Genomic DNA, 26,397 nt, shown 5'->3' on the forward strand with positions numbered 1-26,397 from the left:
TGATTGATCTCCTTAAATGTTAATTCAGACTTTTGGAGAATTTCATCTTAGCTGGGTTACTGATAAATAAAACCAGAAACAAAAAAAAAAAAAAAAAAAAAAAAAAGAAAAAGCAAACAACCCTTCTGCAGGCTATTTAGACTTGGTATTGACTAACCAGTAATTAAATACAGCTCTTTGCAGTAATCTTAATTATGGCTTCACTCCACCACAACTAAGAAGAGCCACATAATAAACCGAGAAGATTAGCCAATTCTAACTGCTGAAAAATGTGTGTTTTTATTTTTGTGCATAGTTTTTCTGTGCATAAGGCCACAAGTCAGACAAAGGAATCATAAAAAAAAAAAAAAAAACCCAACATCAAAGTATTCATGAATTTATGTATGAATTTATGTCATGACCAGGCAAATATTATAGTTCATTTTCCTTATATAAAGGAAGCAGCTTGGCCTAATGGCTTGCATAATAGGTCAAGAGTTTGGGACCTGGGGAAATGGGGATGTGTGCTAGAAATCAGTGTGAATTAGGTAGACCAGTGAACAAGCTTCATTAAATTATTCAGACTTATACCAGCTGACAATTCTGTTTTCTCAGCTGGCCACAGCCATGGATTAGCTGTGCAATCTTGGTCTAGCAACACAGGCTCCACCTGTCATGGGAATTCAGGTCCACAGGAATCTACGTCTGGGTTCTTCAGTCTCATTGATTTCCTACAGAACTAGGACTTCAAGCATCCAAGTCACTTTCTGATAATGGGATTTGAGGAAGCTCAAAAAAAAATATTAAAAATTCAGAGGCCGCAATTCAGCAAAATCCTTAAGCACAGGCTTGATTTTAAGCAGGTCATTAACTCTCATTGACTTCAGTATGACAGCATCACACATCTAAAGGCAAAAGCATTCATATTGTGCCTCAGCAATTTAAGGGCCCCCAATCCATTTGCAAGAAAAACTTGCAAGCCTAGTTCAGGCCCTCAGCATACTTAGGCTCTTATCATCCTACTGAAGCTAATGCAGACCTCATTTCATCGAAAAAATCAATGAGACATGCTCTATGACACAAATTCCTCAGGCCTAAAGTCAATAGCATGGCAGATGCCTAGATCCCTTGTAGATCTGGCTTTCGGCACAGCAGAGATCCTGAGCTTTCTGAAGGGTATTGAGACTTAGGATCCCAGTGCTTGTTTCTTCCACATTTAAGAGTTTAATGTGTGCTTGGGTGGTGGTTTTGGTTTTTTGTTGGGATTTTTTTCCTCCCTTTGCTGCATGAGACTGCCAGATTCCTGCTCTCCATATCCCCTTCACAGTATCAGCTGTCCAGCTACACATGTGTAGCCCCACCAGCATTGCCATCCTTTCCCCTGCATGTGCAGCAGCAGATGGATCCAGATGTGTTTTGGGTTAAGTCCATAACCGTAAGTTTTTTTGTGGACTGCATGGATAAACATTTAAAGGCCCCTTCTGGTTATGTAAAAAGAAAGCTATTAAACATTTACTCTTTCCTCTGTACTTAGAGCTGCAAAGCTGTATCACAGAATGTACAAACGTGTATGCAACCAGGCAATTACCATTCCTTATCCCTTAAATAGGTAGAAGATAAATTTGAAAGAAAACAAGGAACAGAATCCTTCTCCCTTTCCTTTTTGTATCCTTTTATCTTTCAGTGTAGGAAGTTTACTGAACCCTTGCCAACAATTCACTCAGGCTAATGAAGTGTATAAGTAATGGGATTAAATAATCTTAAACCATTAGTATAGTGGCTAATGCAGATGTTTTCCAAAACTAAAGCAGATGAGTGGTGAAGAATGTGTGCCTGATTTAGAAAAAGAGGAAAAGACACTATCAATCTGCAAGCAGACGAACTCAATTTCAACCTCAAGTCAGTGAAATGTTTAATTCCAGTTATATAAAGTTGCTCCAATCATACTATGAATGTACCTTCCTGAAGTCTGCAGTGCTTTGCACATGGTCAAACTTGCTATGAAATTAACCTTAAATTTTTTATAGTGCAATCATTTTAGTGCAAACAAAAATGGAACTGGTTTAAAAGGTACATATTCCATCAAAAGATCATTTAGTTTTTAAAAGCCAATTAACAAAGCCCATGTATCACTGCCACCGTACATATTTCATCAAAGGCTCTGCAGAAACAGAAGGAATAATGGGATATTGGTGGCATTTTCAGACATACCTATTATTGCTTTAGCTACTATCAGAATGACAGAAAAGTCAAGAAAGGCAGCAATTTTTACTTTCAGAAGTGCAAATCCAATTCTGGAACTGTCTCAGGCCCAGTGTTTATAAAAAGAACTGAGAATTGGAGATTTAGAGAAAGAGATATCAACACTTTAAGAATGTTTCAGTGCTTTTCTTATTCTAAATTACAATTATTATCCCTATATACCGTATGCTAAGGTCACATAAAGGTAAGGCCTCAGGCATGTTATGTGATGTTTCTTTAATTTGCAACTCTGCAACTGGTTCCAACTAGCTCTTATGGGAGCCTCTTAAAAGGTGCAGCTCCTCAGAGAAACTGTTAATTGTTCACTTTAAAAGCTTGTCAGAGGCATGAAATGAAATTTGAGGGTAAGGTAGGCGTGAAAATATATCCAATCAGAAGACCCTTAGTTCAGTAGAAAGACTTCCATCAAACAACACAAAAGTTTTGATTTTTAGAAGTTTCAATGCTATCTTGCATCTCACCTCCTTAATATTAGTGGGCACCACAGTCTGTAAGCATTTTGGTTTCAGGTTTCTCAATACAGAAAGCTTCTGAAAGCAACACTTATGCTTAAGATCACTATGTAGTCTGTTCCTTATTACAGAGCTCAAACAATTACAGAATGCACCTTTTTCCCCTGCTTTGGACACTTCATTTCTGAAATAGGCTAGACAAGGAAACAAAATTCACCCAGGGAACTGAAAAGATCAGCGTTCTTCTGAAGAGCATGGAAAACCTGATGCCAACGGTATTGCCATGGGATTGTCAGGTTTTAATGGTAAGGCAACAGTATGGCAGTAAAAGAAATCAATGTTTCCAATGTCTGTGTGTTAAAATCATGGTGCAAACAAGAATGGATACTTACAATATAGCAGGGTTCACAGTAGGCTTTCTTCTCCACTGCATAGAAAGGCTGACCCCTCAGCTTGCTGTTGCACATCATGCAGGTGAAGCACTCCACGTGGAAGACCTGGTCCATGGCTGTGCAGCCAGTCCCTTCCCCAACAACATTCTCCCCACAGCGGGCACAGCGGCCTGTCACCAAAGGGAAAGGACATAAGTCATAACAAGCTCTCAGTCTCAGCCGCAGAGAAGGTACTCACACATGCCTGTGCCACTCAATTGGTAAGTGGGACACAGAAGCTCAGTCAACAGAAGAGCAATTTGTACCACTGCTGGCAAAGATCCAGTGCTACTGAAGGTCACTCTGGTGCTGGACCACATGGAAAGATCTAGAGAGGCTTGAAACTGGCTCCCAAACTTGCATTGATACCAGTTCTGCTGCTAGCCAGTGATCATCATATGAAGTCTGAGCCCCAAATGCAAACCATTCAGCTATCATCTAACCAAGCTATCTAGTCATCCTCAGCTCCTCAGATGAGATAAACCTGTGCCTAAAGCCTTCCCCCACATGAAAAGATTTTGTGGTACGATGCCTCATAAAGCTGCCTGGTGGCAGTGCAATTGTTACTATTTAAATAGGAGCTTTTGCTTGTACAGCTTAAACCAATTCTCTCAATGGAGCTAATTACTTTTTTTTCTGTTTGAAGATTAATATGGATTAAGATATTTTGCCTATTTAAAGCACGGAAGCTATTTCTCAAGAAACTAATTTGTGGCTACTTTATTCTTATCATCCTTCAAGAAAGGTGTATCAGAAGATACTAGTAAGGACTCTAAGACAAGCCACAAGATCTCTGCCTGTTTTTGAAAAAGGTCCTTAATGCCGCACACAAATATTTAAGACACAAAAAAATCTGCATGCAGACAAGACATATAAAAGGCTTGCTGCCTTGTTCAGATTGTTGTTGAAGATGTTATATGGCAGATAGATCTAAAGTGAAGACAGGATTTCAGAGAAAGATGGTTTCTTAGATCATGGAAAAGACATTTTCTCAGGGAAGACTGGCGCAGACATGATGGAAGAGGGTGGGTGGAAGGCACAGAGTCTTGGGAGGTATTTAAGACAACCTCAGTCACTCTACACAGGAGAGCCCTACCGAAGGCAACAGAGCAACCACAGTCTGGGTCTTTGTCACACTTAAAATGGTATTCTGCAGTTTGAGAATAATTGTGCTGCCCAAAGTCTTGGGACCTGGCACTTCTTTTTCCAGGTTCTTTGGGTGGTGTGGTGTGGTCACTAAGGGTGGGAAGAAGGGGAAGGGAAGTGAGAGCTTCCCTCCTGCAAGCAGGAAGGCAGACCGAGTTCAAAGTAAGAATTACTTATAAATGGATATACATATAATAATTAAATAATCCAGCAACAATATGATGCTCTCTCAATATCATGGTCTGTGTTTATTGGTCTTGTCAAATACTGCAAAACTTCCTAAAAGGACCTGGATATGTCTCGTCATCTCAACAGCGGGACTGCTGTCCTTGAGCAGTGTACCATTGAAGTCCCTCCACTCACGACTTCTTCCCTGCCTGTCCCAGACTCCAATAGGCTACATCCAGGGAACAAAGCATATAAGCTACTTTTGGATCCCTCAGGATGTGGCAGGATGATATATATACACATTTGAGATATATTAGGAAAGCTTGGAAAAGAACCCAGATCATTATGATTTGCTAGAACGGCATAACCGTAATTGGCATTATACAGGACAGACAGTTCCTGATTCAAACAGTTCCCAGTCTGAGCAATGTGAAGAAAGAAATCACCAGATAAATCCACACGAGCCTGGAAACCCCCCAAAAGGAATGAATAATGTTGTATTTAAACTCAACTTTCTTTAGCATTTGTTATTAGCATTGTGATTGACAATGCTGCTCTTTAATAACTCAACTGAAATGCTTCTTGTGAGGACTCTTTTACGAGAAGAGAAGGAATGCAGGGTTCCCAGCATGGTGGTGAGAATGGAAAAAAACATGAGGATTAGGAAGAAAACAACCAACCCGCTGGAGAGAATCACAGAATCATAGAATAGTTAGGGTTGGAAAGGACCTTAAGATCATCCAGTTCCAACCCCCCTGCCATCGGCAGGGACACCTCACACTAAACCATGCCACCCAAGGCCTCATCCAACCTGGCCTTGAACACCGCCAAGGATGGAGCATTCACAGCCTCCCCGGGCAACTCATTCCAGTGCCTCACCACCCTCACAGTAAAGAATTTCTTCCTTAGATCCAATCTAAACTTCCCCTGTTTAAGTTTGAACCCGTTACCCCTTGTCCTGTCACTACAGTCCCTGATGAATAGTCCATCCCCAGCATCCTTGTAGGCCCCCTTCAGATACTGGAAGGCTGCTATGAGGTCTCCATGCAGCCTTCTCTTCTCCAGGCTTTGGGAAGGAGTCAGAAGAAACCTACTGTAGACTGTACATTGCGTGTACAACAGGAAAGTACTGATCAGCCCTGTGTGTGGACAAGACTGAGCGTGCTCCAGGCCCTTCTCCAAACTGCTCGTGTAGCTGGGCTGTAATATGAAGAGATGTCTGGGGAGCAGTTAATATCTCTATATATAAAACATGAAATTGAAAGCCATTAGTGTATTACTTTACACAGTGTTTTTCCAGAGGGAATATTCCACTGAAGAATTTATTTTCCCTGGTGTGCTATTCTGTGATCATCCGGTATTATTTTTATGAGGCATTTGGACACAGAATAATGTAGTGTCTATGCAAACACTTCTCAGCTTTCTTTGTTAACATGTGAGAAGAACATGTGGGAATCTTTTCTTCCCCTCCTCCTCTTCTCACATTCATAATTTAGCCAGCTTTTGTATACTTCAGCATTTATCCTCCTCTTTGACCAAGGCATCTCTCATTTTTTCTGGAGAAGCTATCTATATGTAGACTGTATTTCTGGCTGTACTTGTGTCAGAAGACCTGGGTCTGGTTCTGAACTCAAATACATACTCTTGTAATCTCTGGCAAATCACTTGGGACCTTTGTACCTCCACGCTCCCTTTGAGCAAAGACTTCTCTGCCTTCCAAAGATGCCCTTAGACTACATTCCTGCATGGCCTTGAGGCCAACTACACTGCTGGTGGCCAGGTGCAAACCAAAAAGCAGCACAACAGAAGTCCTGGCCAACTTCTCCCCTTGAAGGTGGTATTTCCTTAGGCTTCACTTCCTCGTTCTGGGTTTTTCCACAGAAGGCTCCCATTTAGGCAGCAACAGACTTAACCTCTGTATATTTATGAGAAGTCCAAATTTTGCTATTATGTACACTGACAAAAATGCTCCTATAAACTCTTGCACAGGAAAGAGTAAAGAAAGTTTCCTTTTTGTATATTTATATGCAAATTATAACACTGTGGCCTTGAGCAAACCATGTTTTTCATGAGACATGGCCATTCCAGTAAGGATCAAAACAAACTCTCTGCTTAGCAACACCCCCAACTGACTCACTCGCCTGAAGGGTAAAAGCAAGTAAGCCAAAATATGAAAATTTGGGAGCTTAGAACTGTAAGCCACTGTAGATGGCTGGATCCATGCAAAGGCATGTGGGCAAATACACAACCAATATGACTTACAACGATGCAGCCCTTAAAGGCTCCACCTTCTGCAGACCTTGGTGCAATCTGTGAACTCACACAACTTCCATGAAAGCTGGTCACTTCTCCCAACACGTCACTCAAATTTGGTTGAAATAGGCAATTAGTTTCAAGAGTTGTTGGTGAGGAAGGAATTGACAAGCAGACAGGCACATGCACACAAGCAGTGCAATTGCACAAGCCTCATTTCCTTCGAAAACCAGAAAAAAAACCCACTAAAAACAATGTATCTATCATAATGTCTGATAAAAACAAAACAAAGGTTTGCTTTTCCTGCGTGCCAGTTACCAATGGCGAAGGTATTTGTGGCTGGTCTCATCACAATTAAGTGCCCACACATGTTCTCCATTTTAATATTTTCACACTAGTTGAAATAACCTGGTTTGTTGTGTGCAGAATACCCATGAGTGAATACAGAACAAGTTGCACTGCTTATTGGGAAAGAAGTAGCAAAGGCAAAGCTTGCAAGATTCAAGAACAAACAGATTGCACAAAAAAGATTACACAAATAATCGAAGAGAAAAATAGGCAGCGTATTACAGTAGAAACATAGAACAACGTGACCCATTTGCTTCCCACAGAGACAAGTAGCTAGCACTTAAAAGGCAGCTTAAAGACAAAAGACAAATTAGTACTAAAATGCAAGAAGATGAAACTATGTCATTTCAACATTCTTCTTTTGCCCCTTCAGCCGTTTTTAGGTCCTTTTTCAAGATCACTTCAGCAAAACTAGAAGGTGATACACTGGCAGCAAGCCTGGGAGATTGAGTCATCTATTTTTGCACAGAAGAGGTTCCTAACCTTGGCCGTGACCTTCCTTCAGCCTAGCCTGTCTGCCACATGTTGGTCTTACCTTGGGGGGACGTACAGGGGTGCCCACAGAGGCTTCCCTGCTAAAACTGCTGGAAATGTCATCATTACTGAGTGGATCACAAGGAAACACTTCAGCAGCCGGAAGGAAACATCAGCTACTATACTTTATTCTGAAACCTCATTTACTGTCTTCTGTTGTATAAAAAATTGAAACATTGCAAATCTGAAGAAAGAGGGGGAAGGAAGGAGAGGAGCTCATATTGCACATGATGTCACATTCTAACTTTTCATTATTTTATTATTATTATTACATGGTATTTGCCTATACCACCACAGATCCTGGCTGCTCAGATTGCACAACAGCCATGTTGTGCTGGGTATTGGAATTCACACAGAATTCAAAGAAGGGCCTGACTGCAGGAGCTCACAATCTAATACAAGCAATAACCGGGTATAGATAGGAAATACAAAGAAGGAATCAAACAAAACCAGCCAACAAGGAAAATTGTGGTCTCAGCACTCTAAATGTTTTATTATTGACAACGAGGCTGTAGACAGCCCAGCAAAGGAAACAGTTAAGGAAGAATTTGAAAGAGGATCCAGAGGGAGTTTGAGGGAAGTTTAATGGGATGCTTCTCAGGAAAGCACAAAGACAGTACAAATGGGAATGCAAGTGCCTGAAGATTGAACATAGACACCTGCAGAAGGGAAGAATGAGTTGCTATGTCATTAGAGAATACTAGAGGAAAAAAGGGTGGGAATAGGTCATTACCGGCCATGCAAGTAAAGGAAGATGCTTCTGTTTGGTATGATGCAGAAATGAAACCAGAAGAGAGATTAAGAGACAGGAATGATCTGACCTTAGTTACAAGCTAGAGAGTGATTTCTGCAGCTGCATTCTAGCTGAGCATGAACAGGGAGAAACTGCATTTTTACAAAAGGATGTTGCAGAGGTTCAAGGTTACTGGAGCTTGGATGCAGGTTTTATCTGTGAAGATGAATAGGAAAGGCCATAATCTGAGCTGTTACACAGCAAGATTCTTAGGACTTAGCCAGAGTCTGGGCGTGATCTGGAGATGAGGAATTAGATACGGGGTGTCCAAATTTATCTGGGACATGAGTCACTTTTAAATGTCAGATTAAGAAAGTGAGCCAAGCAGACAAACATCCATACTAATGCTTATGGCATAATATTCCGATAGCAATCACAGTGGAGTCCAATACAGACATACTGTAACTCCATCCAGCTGGCTTGAGATGCTCCTGTTTGTACATCCAAGGACTGCATTAGCCCTTTTTAGGCTACAACATTATTTGTCTGTCATACCTACTTGGACACTAAGCCACTGGGGCACCAACCATCTTTGCTACGTGACCTATAGCGCCTAACACACAATTCAGGCAACAACTAGAGATACTAAAAGCAAATTAAGCAGAGAGAAAATGTGCAAACCTCTCTACAAAAGGTTTAAATTCATTAATTCAAAGCATGCATTCTATGTAAAGAGGAGATAGGGGATAATTTTCTGATAAAAGCATCACAGTAGGAAGGTTCTGCATTTGCTGAAATGTGGGGAAAAAGCCCACACTGATATCTCAAAAACTTCTGCAGGATGGAAAAAACTGTTTTCCACCTAACTACTGTGGGAATATACCACAAGGTCATATGCTCAGTGCCTATCAATTACACAATTTCCCTGGATCAGCTCAGTGTATTCCCTGGTTCTTACTGCAGCCCTGATACACTATGAAAGAAAGAAGTGAAGAAACACAGCAAACTGCCTTTACAAAACTGTACAAAGAACATTTTTAAAATACATAAATACATTGAACATGGTATCTCACTAAAAGTTCTCCTGGCAGACTCAAGACACACAGTATTTCCGCTGCGTTATTTTTCTAATCATCTCTGTTTAGAGTTCGCCAGTGAATGCATTTTAGAGATTCATGACACACTCTGCTTTTGGATGGCTTTGAATCAGCTGGCAGTAAATGTGGAAAAATCATTATTCTTAATGAAGAAATATTGATGACAAAACAGCATTTCGAGGACAACGTTGACCATAAGTCAACAATGTAACAAGATTTTTCCCTCTCTCCCTCTTCTTTCCTAGTGACTTTTATCCAACAGTTTTCAAACATTTCCCAACCACATGGGATTCCTCAGGGTACCTATATCAGACAGGCACAACTATTCCATTTTGAAGGGATACAGAAACAGAAGTTAACGCATTAGGAAGTTAACAGCGTAACAGCAGACCTTAACTGCTAGTATACTTTAATGGAGTTAAGTTTCAACGGTAAAGATCCTGCAACTCACAAGAACCCAACAGGTCCTGGGTTCCTTGATTTGTCTGAAAAAAGAATAAAATAGGATCTCTGATTCAAAGAGAGGGTTTATTCCCTTTCTGTGAAGCATGGGAGGGTATGTGTCTGACTGTGATTATGTTAGCAAAAGATGCATTAATCACACTTGTGTTGGAGTTATTCCAACAGTCTGGCCACTCAGGGCACTGCAATAATGGTACAAAGGGAAGCCCAAAGGTAGTTTGTGCATTTTGTAGGAAACTGTTATTTTTCTCATCTTATCCTTGCCTTCCTTACCTAGCCTTTTGTTGTTTTTGAACTCAGACTTCTCACTGAGTGGGAAGATCTTGTCAGTGACTTACTGTGCCAGGAGCCAAGCTTGAAGTTCCACCATTTGACAGTAGCAGGCTATATGCATCAGTTGTCTTACACTGCCTTTGGACATGAGACAGATGAATCTTAATTCCTCCTTCTTCAACAGCCTTCAGAAAACAGCGTCTTTCACAGCAAACAGAGCTTCATGCTGCAATGTGTGCCTGTAACACTTCATAAATTAAATCCAAGGCCGTGATTTAATTACTGTGTCCTGGATATTCTGCTTTAGCTGTGTTGCACTTGTACTCCAGATGTACATGTCCCTGCAGTGACCTCCTTGTCATTTGTACTGTGCTTGTCCAGCAGTAGCTGCAGTCTCGTGTTGTTGCATACCTTTCCTCCGACCACAATACAACTTCATATTTGCACTTCTCTTGGCTGCAAACCTGACACATTCTCAGTATGCCCCAGAGGTCCCATTCCACTCCAGACAGCAAATGCACTGCAACTGTGCAGGCTCACGCTGCTAACACTTTACTGTACCTTTTCAAACACTTCTCTGTGTTGCTCACCACAAGACTACTATCCCAGCCAGTTACTAGCCCTCATAGTGAATCTTTCCAACACCCCAGCAAGGTAGAGGACTCCTAGGACACCCAACATGCAGGTGAGACCCACACATATTAAATAACTTTCCAAGGGTCACACAAGGAGTTTGTGACAGATCCAGGAACTGAAAACGCATCTTCTCAATCCCAGTCTAGTCTCCTTAACCACAAGACCATCTCTGAAAAGGCCTGATGGTGAGACAGGCTCTGCTGTAATCCCCTCCCCAGCAGAAGGAACAGGCTCCCTGTGCAGGCCATGCCATCACTCTCTGGCAGCCTGGCTGAGCTATGTAGCCACTGAATATGAAGAGTTTTGTGCCTTTGCTACTATCCTCTGTTTAACAAGAGAGGAAGAAAGGCCTATGTTTCTTTCAACATCCATGTGGTGATGATCACATCTACATCACCCTTCCCTCAACCCCCTGGAACACAAGAGACAGTTTAGCTTGTTTCTGATATAAAGCAGATTATGGTGAGTGCTTACCAAAATGGTAGAGATACCTTCCTAAAATATTGCAACCATAATGCATCACTGCCACAAAATAAAGTTCAGAGAGGGGCATTCCTATTTTCCCACAAAGCTATAAAAATTCAAGTTGAACAGGATCCTGAGAGGTCATGGAAACTATCTTACTGCCTTGAAGGCAGGATCAACTATCTCTACAATATTCTTGACATATACTTGTTTAACTTGTTCCTAAGAACCTCCAGCAATGGAGGTTTCACCAACAATTTAGGCAAAAAATTTCAGTGAGTACCTAACCTTACCACTAGTAAGCCTTTGTTTCCATCCAACCAAAATGTCCTGCACAGTAATCTAAATCTTTTTACTCTGCTTATGATGGGCATAAAGAACACATTTAAGCTTGGTTTGATCTATACCACTTGTATGGCACCTAAGGCAAAGTTGTCCCCCCTCCTTCCTCAGGCAAGGCACCTTGCAAGGTAGGCAGATGATGATCTGACCATGTGTCCAACACATCGATGAGGTGCCAGTCCCCAACTTGAGTGATCTGCAGTGAGTGTCCCAGCCCGGTGGGGGTCAGTGATGCTCTACAATATTCAAGGTCCCAGATACTTTTTTGCAGCAAGCTGGGGTTTGGTTTGTTTTGGTTTTTGTTTTTTGTTGGTTTTTTTTTTTTTTTTTTTTTTTTGTTGTTGTTGTTGTTATTGTCATTGCACTGTGTCAACTTTTGGCACATGTTTTACCATGTGCAAAGCAGTTAAATACAGCCTCAGTAACATCTGGAGACAAAAGAAAGGGGGTGAAAAAAAAGAGTGTGAGAGAGGAAACATTCCTCCATTTGCTGATCGATCAAGAAAATGCAAGGGAGAGAGAGTAAAATGCACTGTATTTCCTTTATAAATGTTTCCTATGCACTGTATTTCCTTTATAAATGTTTCCTTTAATGCTGATGAAAGTTGCCAGATGACAGAGACCACAGTTGTATATCCACTGAAGAGCCCCAGCTCGAGAAACAGAAATGAGTTGTTTGCATGGCTTTGCCAGGCACTCTCAGCCGTGGCACGGGATCTTGTCTCTAGAAGCAACAGCAATTCCTCCTCCAGCCCCTGCCTCCCCCTGGCTCTCCAACACTGCAGGCAGAGTGTCATGTCCTCTGCTGCCACCTGGGCACTCCTTGCTACCTGCTTCTCTTCACTATTGCTCCTAGCCTGCGCTTAATGCTAGGCATGGATATGATAAAGTAGTTTTAAGTTGCAAGTATACAGTTGGATGGAAAGAAGTAACTTTTTTTTCTTTTTCCTAATTAAAAATATATTTGTGCTTGGGGGCAAGACTTTCAAAGTACTGATGTGCACTAAAAATCCCAGCCAACAAACATTTAACTAAATAAGGAATGCAATAATTTCATTTGGTAGAAAAAAAAATAATGTTTAAAAAAATTCCTGCTTTCACAAAAGTCCCCTACCTTCCTGTGCCATCACTCCTCTCCTTCAGGGGAAAATGATCACATATAGGAAGTTAAAAAAGCACAACACATTAAAACCTCTTTTTTTCTTTTTTTTTTTTTTCCAAAATAAATATGGGGAAAAATTTATAAAAGCTGTGAGAAAGCGAGGCTTTCCCATGCTTTCAAAAGCTGAGAAATGTCTTCCTTTCTTTCACAGGAACATGAGAGTTTTTAAAACAAAGATGACTCTTCTCCTTGGAAAAAATCACTAATATTGAAATCTTACTTTTTAGTGACACCTAACCATTACATGGCACCCATGGAACAACCTCAGCAGCTCTTCACTAAAACCCCAATGAAAGTAAGGTTATCAGCTAAGTCCTAGTGGAGCAGGGAGGAAACTTCTCTTTGCAAGTTATCCCAAAGCTTATACTGAGGTGTTTTGCCCCTCCTGAGAAAGACTTTAGTGAGGGAAACTGTTGCTAGCAGAGCTGTGCATCAGGCAAATTTTTGCAGTTCTGGTCATCCCAACAGCAACAACCACTAAGCCAGGCCTCTTTGTGTTTAGACTTGCAAAGACAGGTTGCATGATAACCCCTGGACAGTGGAAGTGCCAGGTGAGCAATCATCCTTGTCAGAATCTCTCGCAAGGAAAGGAAGGCAAAGTAAGAGGCAGAAATCACTCCTCCCACCCTCATCAGGGTGATAGGTGGAGGGGGATTTCCTGGGCCATCCCATGGCCCGCTGGGCTTGCTCTGTAATGCTGCACCAGATTTCAGGATCCTCTTTTGGAAAGCCACAAAAAAAAGAACTTGCAATTACTTTGAGAGCCAGTGGCAGAAGCCCCAGTGAGCAACTATGTGGGGACACCTTTCCTGGGCCTCTTTGGATCACCTCACAGCTGCCTCTCTGAGTATGCTGTTCCAGCCTGCTCCCCCTGACCCAGGAGATTAGACTTGCTGGTAGAGCAGTGGAGGGTAGTTTCAGGGGCTGCTGCACCCGACCCTGTACATAAGCAGTGGCTGCAAAACAAAGCAGATCTGGAGGCCAGACGAGCTGGTCTCTTCAGAAGCTTGGTGTTCATTATACCACGGTTTGTGCATCTCCTCCCACCCACTCCTCCAGGTGGGGAAGACCAGCAACCAGCTGCCCACAGGCTCATGCTGATGCTCAGTGCAAGAATCAAACTCTCCCTAGCTCTTGCTTTCTGAAGAGCTGAACTGAGGATACAGTCAGAAGGTACCAGCTAAGATTCATACTGATAGACAGCAGGTCAGAAAATTAGTTGTCTCTTTATGCATTCCCAAAGTACTACAGTTAGGCTTGCCACTTTCAGCATGAAAGCATTCCCAAGGAACCCAAGCAATGGGTCAAGGCGCTTCGGTGTTAGGTGCTGAACAAAGAGCAAACAATGCCCCCTTTCCCAATGACTTTCACCTCCAACTGCTTCCATGTTGGGCAAGGGCACTTCAAACCACTTCTGTCCCCTAGCCCAGCCAACCCATTTCGTAAGCCCAGGACAGGCACCAGCCAAAAATCACATCCGCTGTTGGGCATGAATGACTCAATTCACTCTTCCATAGCCTGGCTGTAGTCCAGTCGGTATTCGGCAGCTTGTCTGCCTCGCTGCATCACTGGGAGGGTAGTGGCATAACATGATTTTTACCAAAGGCTCTGTTCAGTGGAGAAGTTGAAAACACCTGAGTAATGGTGAAGTTTTGAGTCAGAGATGTTTCCTGCGCCAGTGGCTCTAGCCTACCAACCTGGCTTGCCTCCTGCGTGCCTGCCTGGTGAAAAATGTCTGACAAAAAACAAGAAACAAGGACAGAACCTGTCCTCCTCCTGTTAAAAATGAAAACAAGAAAAAAAAAAAAGGTGGAGAAAGGCTAGATCCCACAAAGAGTAGAGTCCTGAAAAAATGGCAGCTCTCATATCCCCAACAGCTTTGAGGTTTGGGGTTTTCAAAGGTGTCTGACTGCATTAGAAGATGTCCCACCAAATTTCAAACAGCACCTCATTTATTTCAGGTCTTTGAAAACTGTGCCTTTCACAATCGAGCACAAGCCCAAAGCTTCCTTGCTGTTCTGAAACATGCGCTGTGTGTTTACAGCAACCCTCCCATAAATCACCTCCATCAGGCGCTGGAAACTGCCTGGCCTGAATGCTGACCATCCACCATCCCTTGCACTGAATTCCAGCACTCCAAATTTCTCAGCAGCTGGAATCAACTAACCATTTTTATTCATTAAAGCAACCTATTGGACAGAAGTTTCCTTCTTTGCCTCAAAATCTGGGACCTTTCCAACCAGGTGTAAGGTCCAATATTTGTTTACTCTCTTAGACAAATAAGAAGAGCTTTACAACCTAGAATGGAGAGGCACTCCCATTCTGAGGGGATGTGAAACATTTGTTTCTACTCAGGATGACCACACATATCATAACCTTAAAATGTGACGTGGGTATTGAGAACAAAAGTCCTTTTAAAATTACATTTGATGTCGGTGACACCATATTAATTATATTAATGTAATTATGTAATAATTACAATTCTGCTAATCCTCTGGGTGATGGGACCTGCTTTTACTGGCAACTTTTCTAAACTATTTTCAAAATTAACTCCCTGTACTGCCTATCTGGAGTCCATGATGGAGCAGGATGATATCAAGTATACATAGATCATTATTCCCACCTGTCACATTCTCAGAGCTTGATGGAAAAGGAGACAGAAGTTTTCTTACTTCACCTCCATTAGAAGCAAATTAGTGTAAAATACAAGACTATTTATAAAAATTATTATTTTATTTAAAGTATGTGGAAAACCCATCTGCACAATTGCATGTGTCACTCTCACACATCCTACAGCTTTTGATTCATAATTAGCAAGGTTTAGAAAATAATAAGTTAAAAAACCCATTAACACCATAGAGCCAAGCTCTCCAGTGGCCCTCAGATAGCTCTGTTTAATGTGGTTAAGGACTCTAGGCCCTGCCGACTGACAGTAGGAGACATAGGAAATGCGGGTTCTGATCCATATTTATCATGATAGATTGTCCTGACATTTAACCTGAAGCCCTCCATGAGGAGGCTCTGATGTTGATCAGCATCTACAAAGGCGCTTTCAAAGTATTACATTTCTAAGGTGGAAGGTTCTTTCTAAATTGGCTTCCATACGAAGGGCACCAACCCCTGTCTCCTTAATTATTCACACAATTCTTGACCTGAGAATTTTGCACTGATGGAAACTGAAACCCCAAAAACTTTCCACCTTCGTGACAGGGCTGAACCAATTAGAAAAGACTGATTTGATATCCGGAGGTCATGATGAGTCCTGCCAGTCCAATGTCCTTGAGCAGTCATTAGCAAAGGCTATCATCAGCAAGGACTATAAGTGTTTGCCAAAAACTCAGTGTTGAAAAACATCTAGAACATCCCGAACCTGTGACGGCAACCTCGGTATGAACAAAGTTGGCAAATCGTTGTGCTCTGAATTTTCAGAGTGCTCTTAACTGGTTTTCTACATGCATGGGATTTCACTGTGAAGACGGTAAATATATTTAATCCTCATTAAGCACTTTGGTATGACAGCAGGGAAAACTGATGGACTTGTTTATATGCAATGACAGAATCACTTGAAAACCACTAGACCTCCAAATTTAGACCCAAGGTATGTGTAGAGACACTCATTTCAGTTTATCCCAAGCCTGATTTAATTGACGTAACCTTAGTCAGCTTCAGGAGCTTTTGAATTTATATGACCACTCCCAGAAAGCCAATGCTAGTTTAAGGCAGTTGGTTTTCATTTGCACCTAAAATGATGCAACTTTGTTACGCTGACAAAGTCAGATATGATGGATAGAACGGGGAAGCTATTATTCACACTGTAGCATAGGAAACCGTGTGGAAGATTTTTGTCCCAGTGAAAGGCTACAGCTTGCAAAAGTAAGCATCCAAAACAGAGAAGTCCGGCAACGTGAGTCCCAATGCAGATGTTTGAGTCTTCAAAAATTTTGGAAATACCTTTCATTGTTTTCAATGAAAATTTTGGAAATATCTCTCATTGTTTTGAAGTTCTCTAAGCATCTTCTTTGCAGCCTCTGCACAGATGAGGACTTGTGAAGTAACACGCAAGTATGCAGCTCCTGGGAAGTCTCCAGGCCATGTTCTAGACCAGATGGCTCCAGAAATCATAGAATCATAGAATAGAATCATAGAACAGTTAGGGTTGGAAAGGACCATAAGATCATCTAGTTCCAACCCCCCTGCCATGGGCAGGGACACCTCACACTAAACCATGCCACCCAAGGCCTCATCCAACCTGGCCTTGAACACCGCCAGGGATGAAGCATTCGCAACCTCCCTGGGCAACCCATTCCAGTGCCTCACCACTCTAATAGTAAGGAATTTCTTCCTTATACCCAACTTAAACTTCCCCTGTTTAAGTTTTAACCCGTTACCCCTTGTCCTGTCACTACAGTCTCTAATGAATAGTTCCTCCCTAGCATCCCTGAGTTAAGCTTCTGATCCATGTCCAAACATTAGAATACCTGTAAAAAGTCTGAATTGCAGTACTGCTTCACAAGAAAGTCAAAGCAACCCCTCTGTAACAAGTAAGAGATAGACTGGCATTTTGGAAACCACAGACTAAAGACCTAAGAACTTTTTTCTCTGCAGATTATCTCCGTATGAGATATGACTGGTCACCTCCTAGCTAAGAGGGACATAAAATCAGTAAAACTAATTATTTAGTTTAATAAATTTAGTTTAATAATTAAAAAAAAATCTTGCGGGAAATAATATAAATATCTCATTTCATGGTGTTATTTCTGCTACATATTGTTTTGTTCTCCCCTGTCCCCAGAGCACAAGCATGAAGCCACTGCACACACTGATCTCCTGAGAAGTTAGTCTATATTTAGTCAGCCAGACCACCTAGCAAGCTGATGTCTTGCAACACACACCTACTGAGATGGGACCCACGACGCATCACGATTAGACCATGCTCTAAAACTCAACCCTGTAAAATGCTACTTATTCTTCCAAACAGCTTCAATTTTCCTAGGCCAGAAAAGCTCTGGTAATCAGACATTTGCTGGATGCATACCATTCCTACTTGCTGCTTAACAGCTGTTACTCATAGTCTCAGGACTTTGTTAATTTATATGAGACTCAAGCCCACAGGTCAGCCATCTTCCCTCCTAGATGAAAGGAAGTTGCTCTGAAAAGGGCAATAGGCAGTGAGATTGTGTGTGAACACCTTGCAATTGAGCAAAGCAGAAGGAAACAGAGTCTGGCAGACCTGAAACAGCTTAGTTATGAGTCCTCACCCAATGCTCTGCTATAATCAGAGCAAAGAAATAACAGAAATCCCACCAAGATCCCAAGACTAATTGGCTCTTTATGAAGCATTGGTTTTGTTTAAATGACCAAGTCACACTTAGATCAATGGGCCTTACGAACAAAGCCCTTTACTCATGAACATAGCACGACCAGGACTAGCTCAGGGCACAGATCTGTAACCCCAGAATGGCAATGTCCATCTGCCCTAAGCTTGGAGGTGGCCTCTTTTTAGATGCCTGTCTCTGACCCTTCTGCTGAGGCTCCTGAAACTTGTGTTACCTGCACAGTTTTTCACCTAAGCCCTCTGAACTCAAAAGTATCTGTCTCTCCCTTGTGTGAGCAAACAGAGCAGTTTCCATTCTTCACTCCATATAGACACAGAGGTGCAGAAAGAGACTGAAAGAGATTAAATGACAAGCTTTCACTTGGAGCTGGCCCTTCTGACTCTCCTCAGCCACCCTTCTGAAGGATGGATGCCATAGAGATGGCAATGGACCAGCTGTTCACATCTGCATCGCACATGCTCCACTTTCTTCACCTTTTGAATTATACCTGTGAAAAAACAGTGGAAATACTTTTGACCATAAGCAACCTTCCTTCTTCCCTCCTCTTTTTGTTGCCTTGCATAGACATTGAGTATACATAAAATAAGAGGTTATGGTTGTTTCAGCATGAGTATTCATCTAATGGAACACACTGAAGCCTGTGCTTTGACATTTTATCTTTAGAGAAGCCAGTGTTTTTATATATATAAAGATAGATGATGATAGATTTAAAAATCTCATACTCAAACATCCCCTTTTACTGTAGCCATACCTCCAACAGTCCTGTCCTCCCTCCACACCTTCCTCCCTGCTCTAAACACACACATCAGATTTGCCAGTGCTGGAGACAGTCACACTTCACAAGACCATGTAGGCATTGTGAGCTGGATCAGCTCACGCAAGATGTTTAGATGGAGAATAGGAAAGAACGGAACACTTCAGAATCCAGGACCCATGTAACATCCTGCACTGTATATATATTTGCACACTGACACATACGCATACGTATACATATTAATTTTAGCTATGGGACAGAAATGAGAAGCAGCTGCCCAGCTTGTGGAGATGACAACAAGTACACATGACCAGAAATAACTCCACATTGGCAATGATGATCACTAGGACTTTCCTGTCCTAAAGAGCTGACTGCACATGACAGTCTTCTGCAGAGTGTAAGTGACCCACATTAGAGTCCCTTCCAAATGTCTCCCTCCAGAAAAGCTCAGTCAGACACAGTTCTTTAGTTCATGTGATCACAAACAATCCTTGCATTAAAAAGAAGTGTAAAGTCAGTATTGTCATGTCTCAGCCAATCATCCATTCATGAGAAAAGTCAAGGTAAAAGACCTCAGGCTTTCTGCAGGTTTTTTGGAAGCTCACTTGCCTTTCAGTGCTAACAGATTTTAAAAGCTTAGGGTTTTTTGAGAGTGTAATTTCAAGTGACAACAAAACTCACTAAACACCCCCTCCAGAAACTTCCCCTTCTTCAAACCTGCCCTCACACAAAATGATGCACATCTGCCTGGTCTGCCCCTGACAGCACAGACAGAATCAAAGCATGCACTTAGTAGTTATTAACCTCTCAAGATATTGTCTGGAACCAGAATTTGTTGAGGAATTTGTATATTAAAGGTGAACGCTTCTGCTAGCTGAAAACAGCCTGATTTGCAGCTTTTAAGAAATAGTTCAGTGTGACTGGGGCAGTAATTTGAAGGTACTGTAAGAGAAAATAATTCACATCTCAAGTCCAGCTGCCTGTCTTTACCTGTGGACAGGCACTCACACTCTAAGCTGTCTACAAAGGGGCCTGATATTGCTAGGGTGTTTTAGTGAACCACTGTGCTCAATGAGGAGATTAATTTTGTCAACTGCTAAAACCTACACACCTACTTGTGCTGTCCCCTTTAGACCCTGGTGCTATGAACATAGTTTTTAAGCCCTCACTGTCGGTTCACAGTACCAGAGGTAAGTATTTCTACATCTCTGTGTGTGCTTTGGCAGACACACAAGAAAAATGAAAGAAAAAAAAACAGAAAATGAGAAGTTCATAAATGAAAGCTGGTGACGAGGTATCAGATGTGGTCTCTTGTCTCTGGTTTGTACCCACATCGATCCTATTGCTCTTGAAGTTTACCATTTCCCTCAATGGGGCTGGCTCAGGCAGGGCCACAGGACAGGCATGGTGCTTTTGTCACTCTCTCCTAATCAGCTGACAAAATCTGTGCTGGCACAGTCCAGGCAGGTGACACCTTAACAGCAAGTTTCACAAGTTAAAACAGGTTTAGTCTCAACTGCTGGTAGCATCCCAAATGTCTGGCAGGGCTGGCTTCTCGTGATCTCCCTGCTAGTTTGGGATGACAGTCTCCTGACTTTTGAGCATCAGTTGTGACCTCGGGTTGAAGCCAGAGACGTGAACACTGTGTACATGTCCAAGAGGACATGATGAACAGCAAGGTGGATTTGCAGACATGAAAACAGTGCAGCTCACTAAAAGCAGCAGGAAAGTTTGGCTACTTTTGATTCTTTTCATTCTTTCAATCTTCCCCTACCTCTCTGCACTGCCGAGAAACACTCTGTATTGATTATGCTGACACTGACAGCAGAGCTGGAATTTTATTTTTTTTTCACATCTCAGATGAGAAAGTGGGTTATGATTCATCTCACACATTCTGAGTCAAAGTGATCCCTTTAAAGAAAAAGAGAAAAAAAAAAAAAAGAAAAAGAAAAGAAAAAACCAAACAGTTTTGATGTGTTTCCATCAGAAGAGAACAGGCTGGAGAACACTCAGCAAATGAGACAGCCCCATTTAACTCTTTTCTTACCATATTTCACTCTCAGATAAAATATGGCCTTTCCCCCAACTAAACTTCAAATAACACTCAAAATACCCCCAAAACTTACTGGCAAGAGACAAATCACTTTATCAAAAAAGACAGCATGAGACAGACAAATGACACTAGAAGAAGAAATAACAAACGCCACACCATGCCCCCACCCCCATGGAACTGAGATTGATAGACTGGAAAGTAACAGATTACTATCATGAATTATCAATTTTCTTAATAGACTTGAACTATCTAAATGCCAAAGTGTTGTAGCATTAGTGGGTACATTATATTAACAGCAGTTAAAATTACTAAGTGTGATCCTGGAGTGCTTTTTTCCTCCTTTCTTAGTTTCACAGCCATGTTATTAACCCTGGAAAATAGGACTTGTGATCTAAATGCTGGGAAGAGCCTTCAAACTGCTTGTGGCTTCCCATCAGACAAGGCTCACAAGTCCATTTTGTTGACTTTCACATAAAATAGAGTATGGCCACGGCTATGGGTAAGGCATGGGACTTGAAGGAATTCTAGGCTCAATTCCCACTTGCTACGGTTCCTCTGCATGACTCTGGGTGAGTCATCTAAACTCTGCCAGTCAGCCCCTTGATTGTAAATTAAGGACAATAATATTTTCCTGGTCCTTGCCATATAGAACCTAGCTGATTCTATTATTCCGTATTTTCAGCTTGGGAGCTCTGAGGGATGCATACTGTTTCCTACTTCATGTTTAATTTGCACATAGTGCAGCATGACTACAGTCTTGCTAGCAGGCCTTAGATGTTACTGCAGTACAAATAAGCCATAATGTAACATGGAAGCTATGGCAAATTTAATGCAACTAGCTTCAAACAATAGGTTAACTGTTCTCAGTTTTAAAAAGCAAAAAAAGGGTTCATTTATAGCCAGGTCATGTGCATAACTAACTCAAAACAAAGAGAAATTAATCTGTTTTCATGTCACTGAGACAAAGATCTGTCCAAGACTGCACAGCTGGAAGTGTGGTTTCTAACTCCAGCTCCAAAACTGACTGCCTGCATCTCTCTCCACAGCTTAGCTATAAGTTATGACCAAGAAAGAATGTCTTGAGGCTTAAAATATTCCAAAGCTGTATCTGAAGTGAAAATTATTTCTTTAAAACCATAATCCAGAAAAAGAGTCTCACTCATTCATAGACACACATACATATATCCCATCTTAAAATACCTGTGCGTGATAACCTAGTGCTTATGAAATCCTGGATGGAAATGCCTGGTTTCACTTGTCTCCATAAAGAAGATCAAATGGGGGAGATGGAAAACAAACCTTCCCCATCCCACATGCCCCTAGACTAACAGTCTGTTTTGAGCTCCTGGCCTCCTCGAGTTGATTCCCAACCACGGGTCCTGCTGGTACCACAACTGATGTTTTTTAACGAGGTGATGATGTACCACAGAGAACCCCCCTGAGACCAGCCAACTCATTTCATGCAGGGCAGGAACCAGCCAAAAGGTAGGTCACACTTTCGCTTCCTAATGACCGGCAGCCGAAGGCTTGATGGCTCATTATCAATTCTTTTGCCATTTCAGTCCACAGTTTACTTTGGGCACCTAAGCAAGCTGGATTCTCTTTGAACTGCTTCTGAAATAAAGGTAGAAATACTTACTTTGTTTTCATGTAGGACTATTAATTTGGGGGGGTGGGGGTTGGATAGTAGCCTCATCATTGTCCACATTTATGCATTTTTTTTTTTCTGTGGATACGTTAATTTTTAAACATGCTGAAGAATCCTGTAGAATACAGCTGTACTTTAGAAAGACACATCCTAGATACTTCATTATCACATTTAACTTCCCTTAGAAGACAGCAGGAAATTGTCAGCTTTCATTTACCGGTTGTTGGACAAACCTAATTCCACTAATGCCCTGAAACCCACCTTTCTTTCACAGCACAGAGGGGATCATAGAAATCCCTTTGCTAAAATGCTACCTTGGTATTCTGCACTTATTCTCTGTTAAATGACTTCTGCATCAAATCAGTTCTGTCTAAAAGTAAAAAGATGTCTAGGTTGACTGCCAGCAATTCAAGTTAAACCAGGGACTTAAAACCACCAAGGAAGTCGTGTTGCTTGCTATCTGTTCCAGCTGGCATTTTATCATCTACAAAAACAAAGGGTAATTTTAGGTTTGCTGCAAGAGTTAGATCATATCTGTGAAGCAGTATAGGTCTCTCAAGAGATTGTGCTTCACAAACACTCATGACCCAACATCTCCTCCACTTTTGTGTGGATAAGAAGAGGCAAAAGGGAATGTGAGTCTCCTGCTTCCTGGCACATGTGGGTACCAGGTACTCAGGCTTATAGGAGTGCAAACGCCCCTCAATCCTGACTGCTACGTCTGCTTGATCTTCATTAAGACATGTACACTCAAGACTTTATAAGACTAAGACCCCTGTCATAATAAGATATAGGTGCTTAACTTCACAAAACATCTTTCCCACAATTATTGCAGAATAGAATGTGGGTCACATCAATAGCAGGAAGAATTGAATTTTTGCATCCCTTTACAGTCTTTGAAATGTTGAAAAGCAGCTTAAACCAGCTCACAGACTCTGCATCCCTGTTTTCTCTTGCCTTTCTGATGGCTGGAGATAAATGCATGTACACATGGTATATTTTGCTCTCCAACCACTCACTGGCCTCTTCATTTTCTTTTCCCACTTTGGAACTGTAGGCCAAAATTTACCCCACAGGTTGCATTGGGACTATCTTTATAAATCTGCTCTGCAAGCTCTACCTGCACTTGCTGCACAAGGATGATGGCAGTCACAGACTTCATGAAAGAAAGCTAGAAGGGGGTGGCAAGCACTGACAGAAGTGAGACTGAAGAAATAGGCTCTGAAAGCCATTTACCAGGGTAATTGAAGCCCCTGGGGAGTAGAGGGAGGATGACTCCCCTTGCGGCAGGCCACAAGAGGGCAGATGGATGTTGATGGTACTGCACTATGACCTCTCTCAATGCAGGCTGCTCCCAGCCTTTGTAGCCTGTGCGCGAATGCTGGACTATAGCTTGAACATAAAAAATAATAACTTGAAGTACAACGGAGAAAAGGGTCCCTATTATATGTCTGTTCTTCCTGCTTTTGTGAGCGATTACATAACAAAAAATGATGGTCGGCACATCCGTCACTGAAAATCTAACCTACTATTTTCTGACCTAGATGTTGTTCAGATGAGGATGTACACTATCTTGCACCAGAAAACTTGCTTTTAAACAAAAGGCACGATGACAAATCATATGGCAAAATTACGATGCAATTATGCTTTTGCAATAATAATAATAATAACATGCATCTTTTAATGATAACCTTTTCAGAAGAGACCTAGGAATAAAGGCAAGATATGACAACTTCCTTTTTCTGGTGATAATTCAGATGAAACTAAAAGACTACCTGAGCTTCTTAGAGGCTGCAAAAATGCCTGATGAAGACTGAAACGCAATGCAGACCGTGTTCCGTTTAGAGACAGTAGAACTGTTCAGTGCACAGACCCAAGTCAAAGGAAACAAAGGCAACATGAGCTGAAGGAAGCTGTATCTGGACAATCTAGTGTGCCTCCTTATCTGAAGCTTCTATGACTCTACCACACTGTCTCCCATATTTTATGTGGACTGCTATCTGCTAACCTGTGTCCTGCCTCTCAAGAAGTAAAATTAGGGAACACCTTCGACAGTGTTTGGACACCAGGTCTCTGCACCTAGTGAAGGATCTTTAGCTTACGAATGGAAGCCTAACGCAGACACAAAACCAGTGAGTGGAAAGGTTGACAGAGCCTTGACAGATTCAATACTGGTGCCACTTATCATTCTTTAGTTTCAACTATGAGACAGCATCTCAAAGAACTATTGCAGAAGGTTTCTCTGTGGGGAGCACTCATGCAACTCTTGTTGTTAATCAGCTCCTGTCTGAAGGACTATACAGATTAAGTAGCCTACAAATAGGGTGAAAAGAGGAAAAAGGAAGTTTGGAAAGGTAAAATTATCTGCCACAGATCTCACAAGAGGTCAGGATGAGAAGCAGAAAAGGAAGTCAAGCATCCTGCTTGTCAGCCTTGCTCCTCAGCATAATTCTGCACTGCTTTTCCCACTGCCCAAGTCAGGGCATACAGCAAATACACATAAGAAAACTGTATTTCCTGAATTATCAGCTCTGAGACAAATCAAGGTCTTTTTATCACACAAGCAGAGTATTTTCAACAGGATCATTTTAGTACCTCTCTTCTCCCCATGTGCATCCCGCTACAGCATACTGGAATTACAAAAGGAGACCTCTAAGCTAGCAAATAGCTGTGAAAGAAACTGGTGATTCCTTTGGTAGCTTTCAGTACTTATGGTAAAATAGCAGCAAAAGTTTCTCCCCACCAGTCAGGGAAACTCCTGTGCTGTGGGGAGTGACACAGCTGGGACACAGTCCAGAAGGCAACAGGAGATGAGAGGCCCTGAAGGCACTTTTCCAATCTTAATCAGCCCTGTCTGCATGGTGATAGAGACTGATAAGCTGTCAGAAGTAATTTCTTTCTATGAGACTTGAAACAGTGGTCCACAAAGAACTGTTGTGATCTTTGTGTGTGTGTATTTTGCTGGGGATTTTTGGTGTGGGTTTTTTTCTTGGATTTTTTTTTTTTTTTAGTGAAAAATCAAGGGCTTTAATTTCCCATTGTGGCCAACAAACAATTTTTATAGTTTCATCCTAATCTCCTGTAAATACTCATTTCTCCTCTCCCATCCAATTTCCACTCCACAAAGTATTCCTTTCTTGAGGCTTTTTTTTCCAACAAATCAGACATGCTAAGGCCCAGTTAGAATTAAACTTCACTAGCGATGTGAAAGATAACAGGAAGGGATTCTGCAGGTACATTGCGCATAAAAGACAGACTAGGGATAATGTTGGCCCTCTCCGGAAGCTATCAGAACTGGCTACCCGGGATTTGGAGAAGGCTGAGGTTCTTAATGACTTCTTTGCCTCAGTCTTCACTGGCAAAGGCTCTGACCACACCACCCAAGTCTTGGAAGGCAAGTGCAGGGACTCTGAGAATGAAGACCTTAGGCCCACTATAGGGGAGGATCTGGTTCAAGACCATCTTAAGAACTTGAGCATGCACAAGTCAATAGGACCTGATGAAATCCATCTGCGGGTCCTGAAGGAGCTGACGAATGAAGTTGCTAAGCCACTGGCCATCATATTTGAAAAATCATGGCAGTCAGGTGAAGTTCCCGACGACTGGAAAAAGGGAAATATAACCCCCATTTTCAAGAAGGGGAAAATGGATGACCCAGGGAATTACAGACCAGTCAGCCTCACCTCTGCCTGGCAAAATCTTGGAGCAGATTCTCCTGGAAGGCATGCTAAGAGACATGAAAAACAACAAGGTGCTTAGTGACAGCCAGCATGGCTTCACTAAGGGGAAATCCTGCCTGACCAAATTTGTGGCTTTCTACAATGGGGCTACGAAACTGATGGACAGGGGCAGAGCAGTTGACG

The 26,397-nt window shown here is 41.9% G+C and overlaps 1 protein-coding gene across 5 annotated transcripts in view; it reads right to left on the reverse strand.

Moving 5' to 3' along the window:
* The window catches only part of LPP (LIM domain containing preferred translocation partner in lipoma), a 342,496-nt gene that overhangs the window by 44,288 nt on the left and 271,811 nt on the right, over positions 1–26,397 (reverse strand). For all 5 annotated transcript variants that reach the window (XM_080623385.1, XM_080623381.1, XM_080623382.1 and 2 more), the window contains one exon: positions 3,086–3,255. In XM_080623385.1, coding sequence (XP_080479511.1) covers positions 3,086–3,255 — 170 coding nt within the window. The remainder of the gene's footprint in view (positions 1–3,085; positions 3,256–26,397) is intronic.

The sequence above is a fragment of the Psittacula echo genome, assembly GCF_963264785.1.
Source record: "Psittacula echo genome assembly, chromosome: 7".
In the NCBI taxonomy this organism is placed as follows: domain Eukaryota; kingdom Metazoa; phylum Chordata; class Aves; order Psittaciformes; family Psittacidae; genus Psittacula; species Psittacula echo.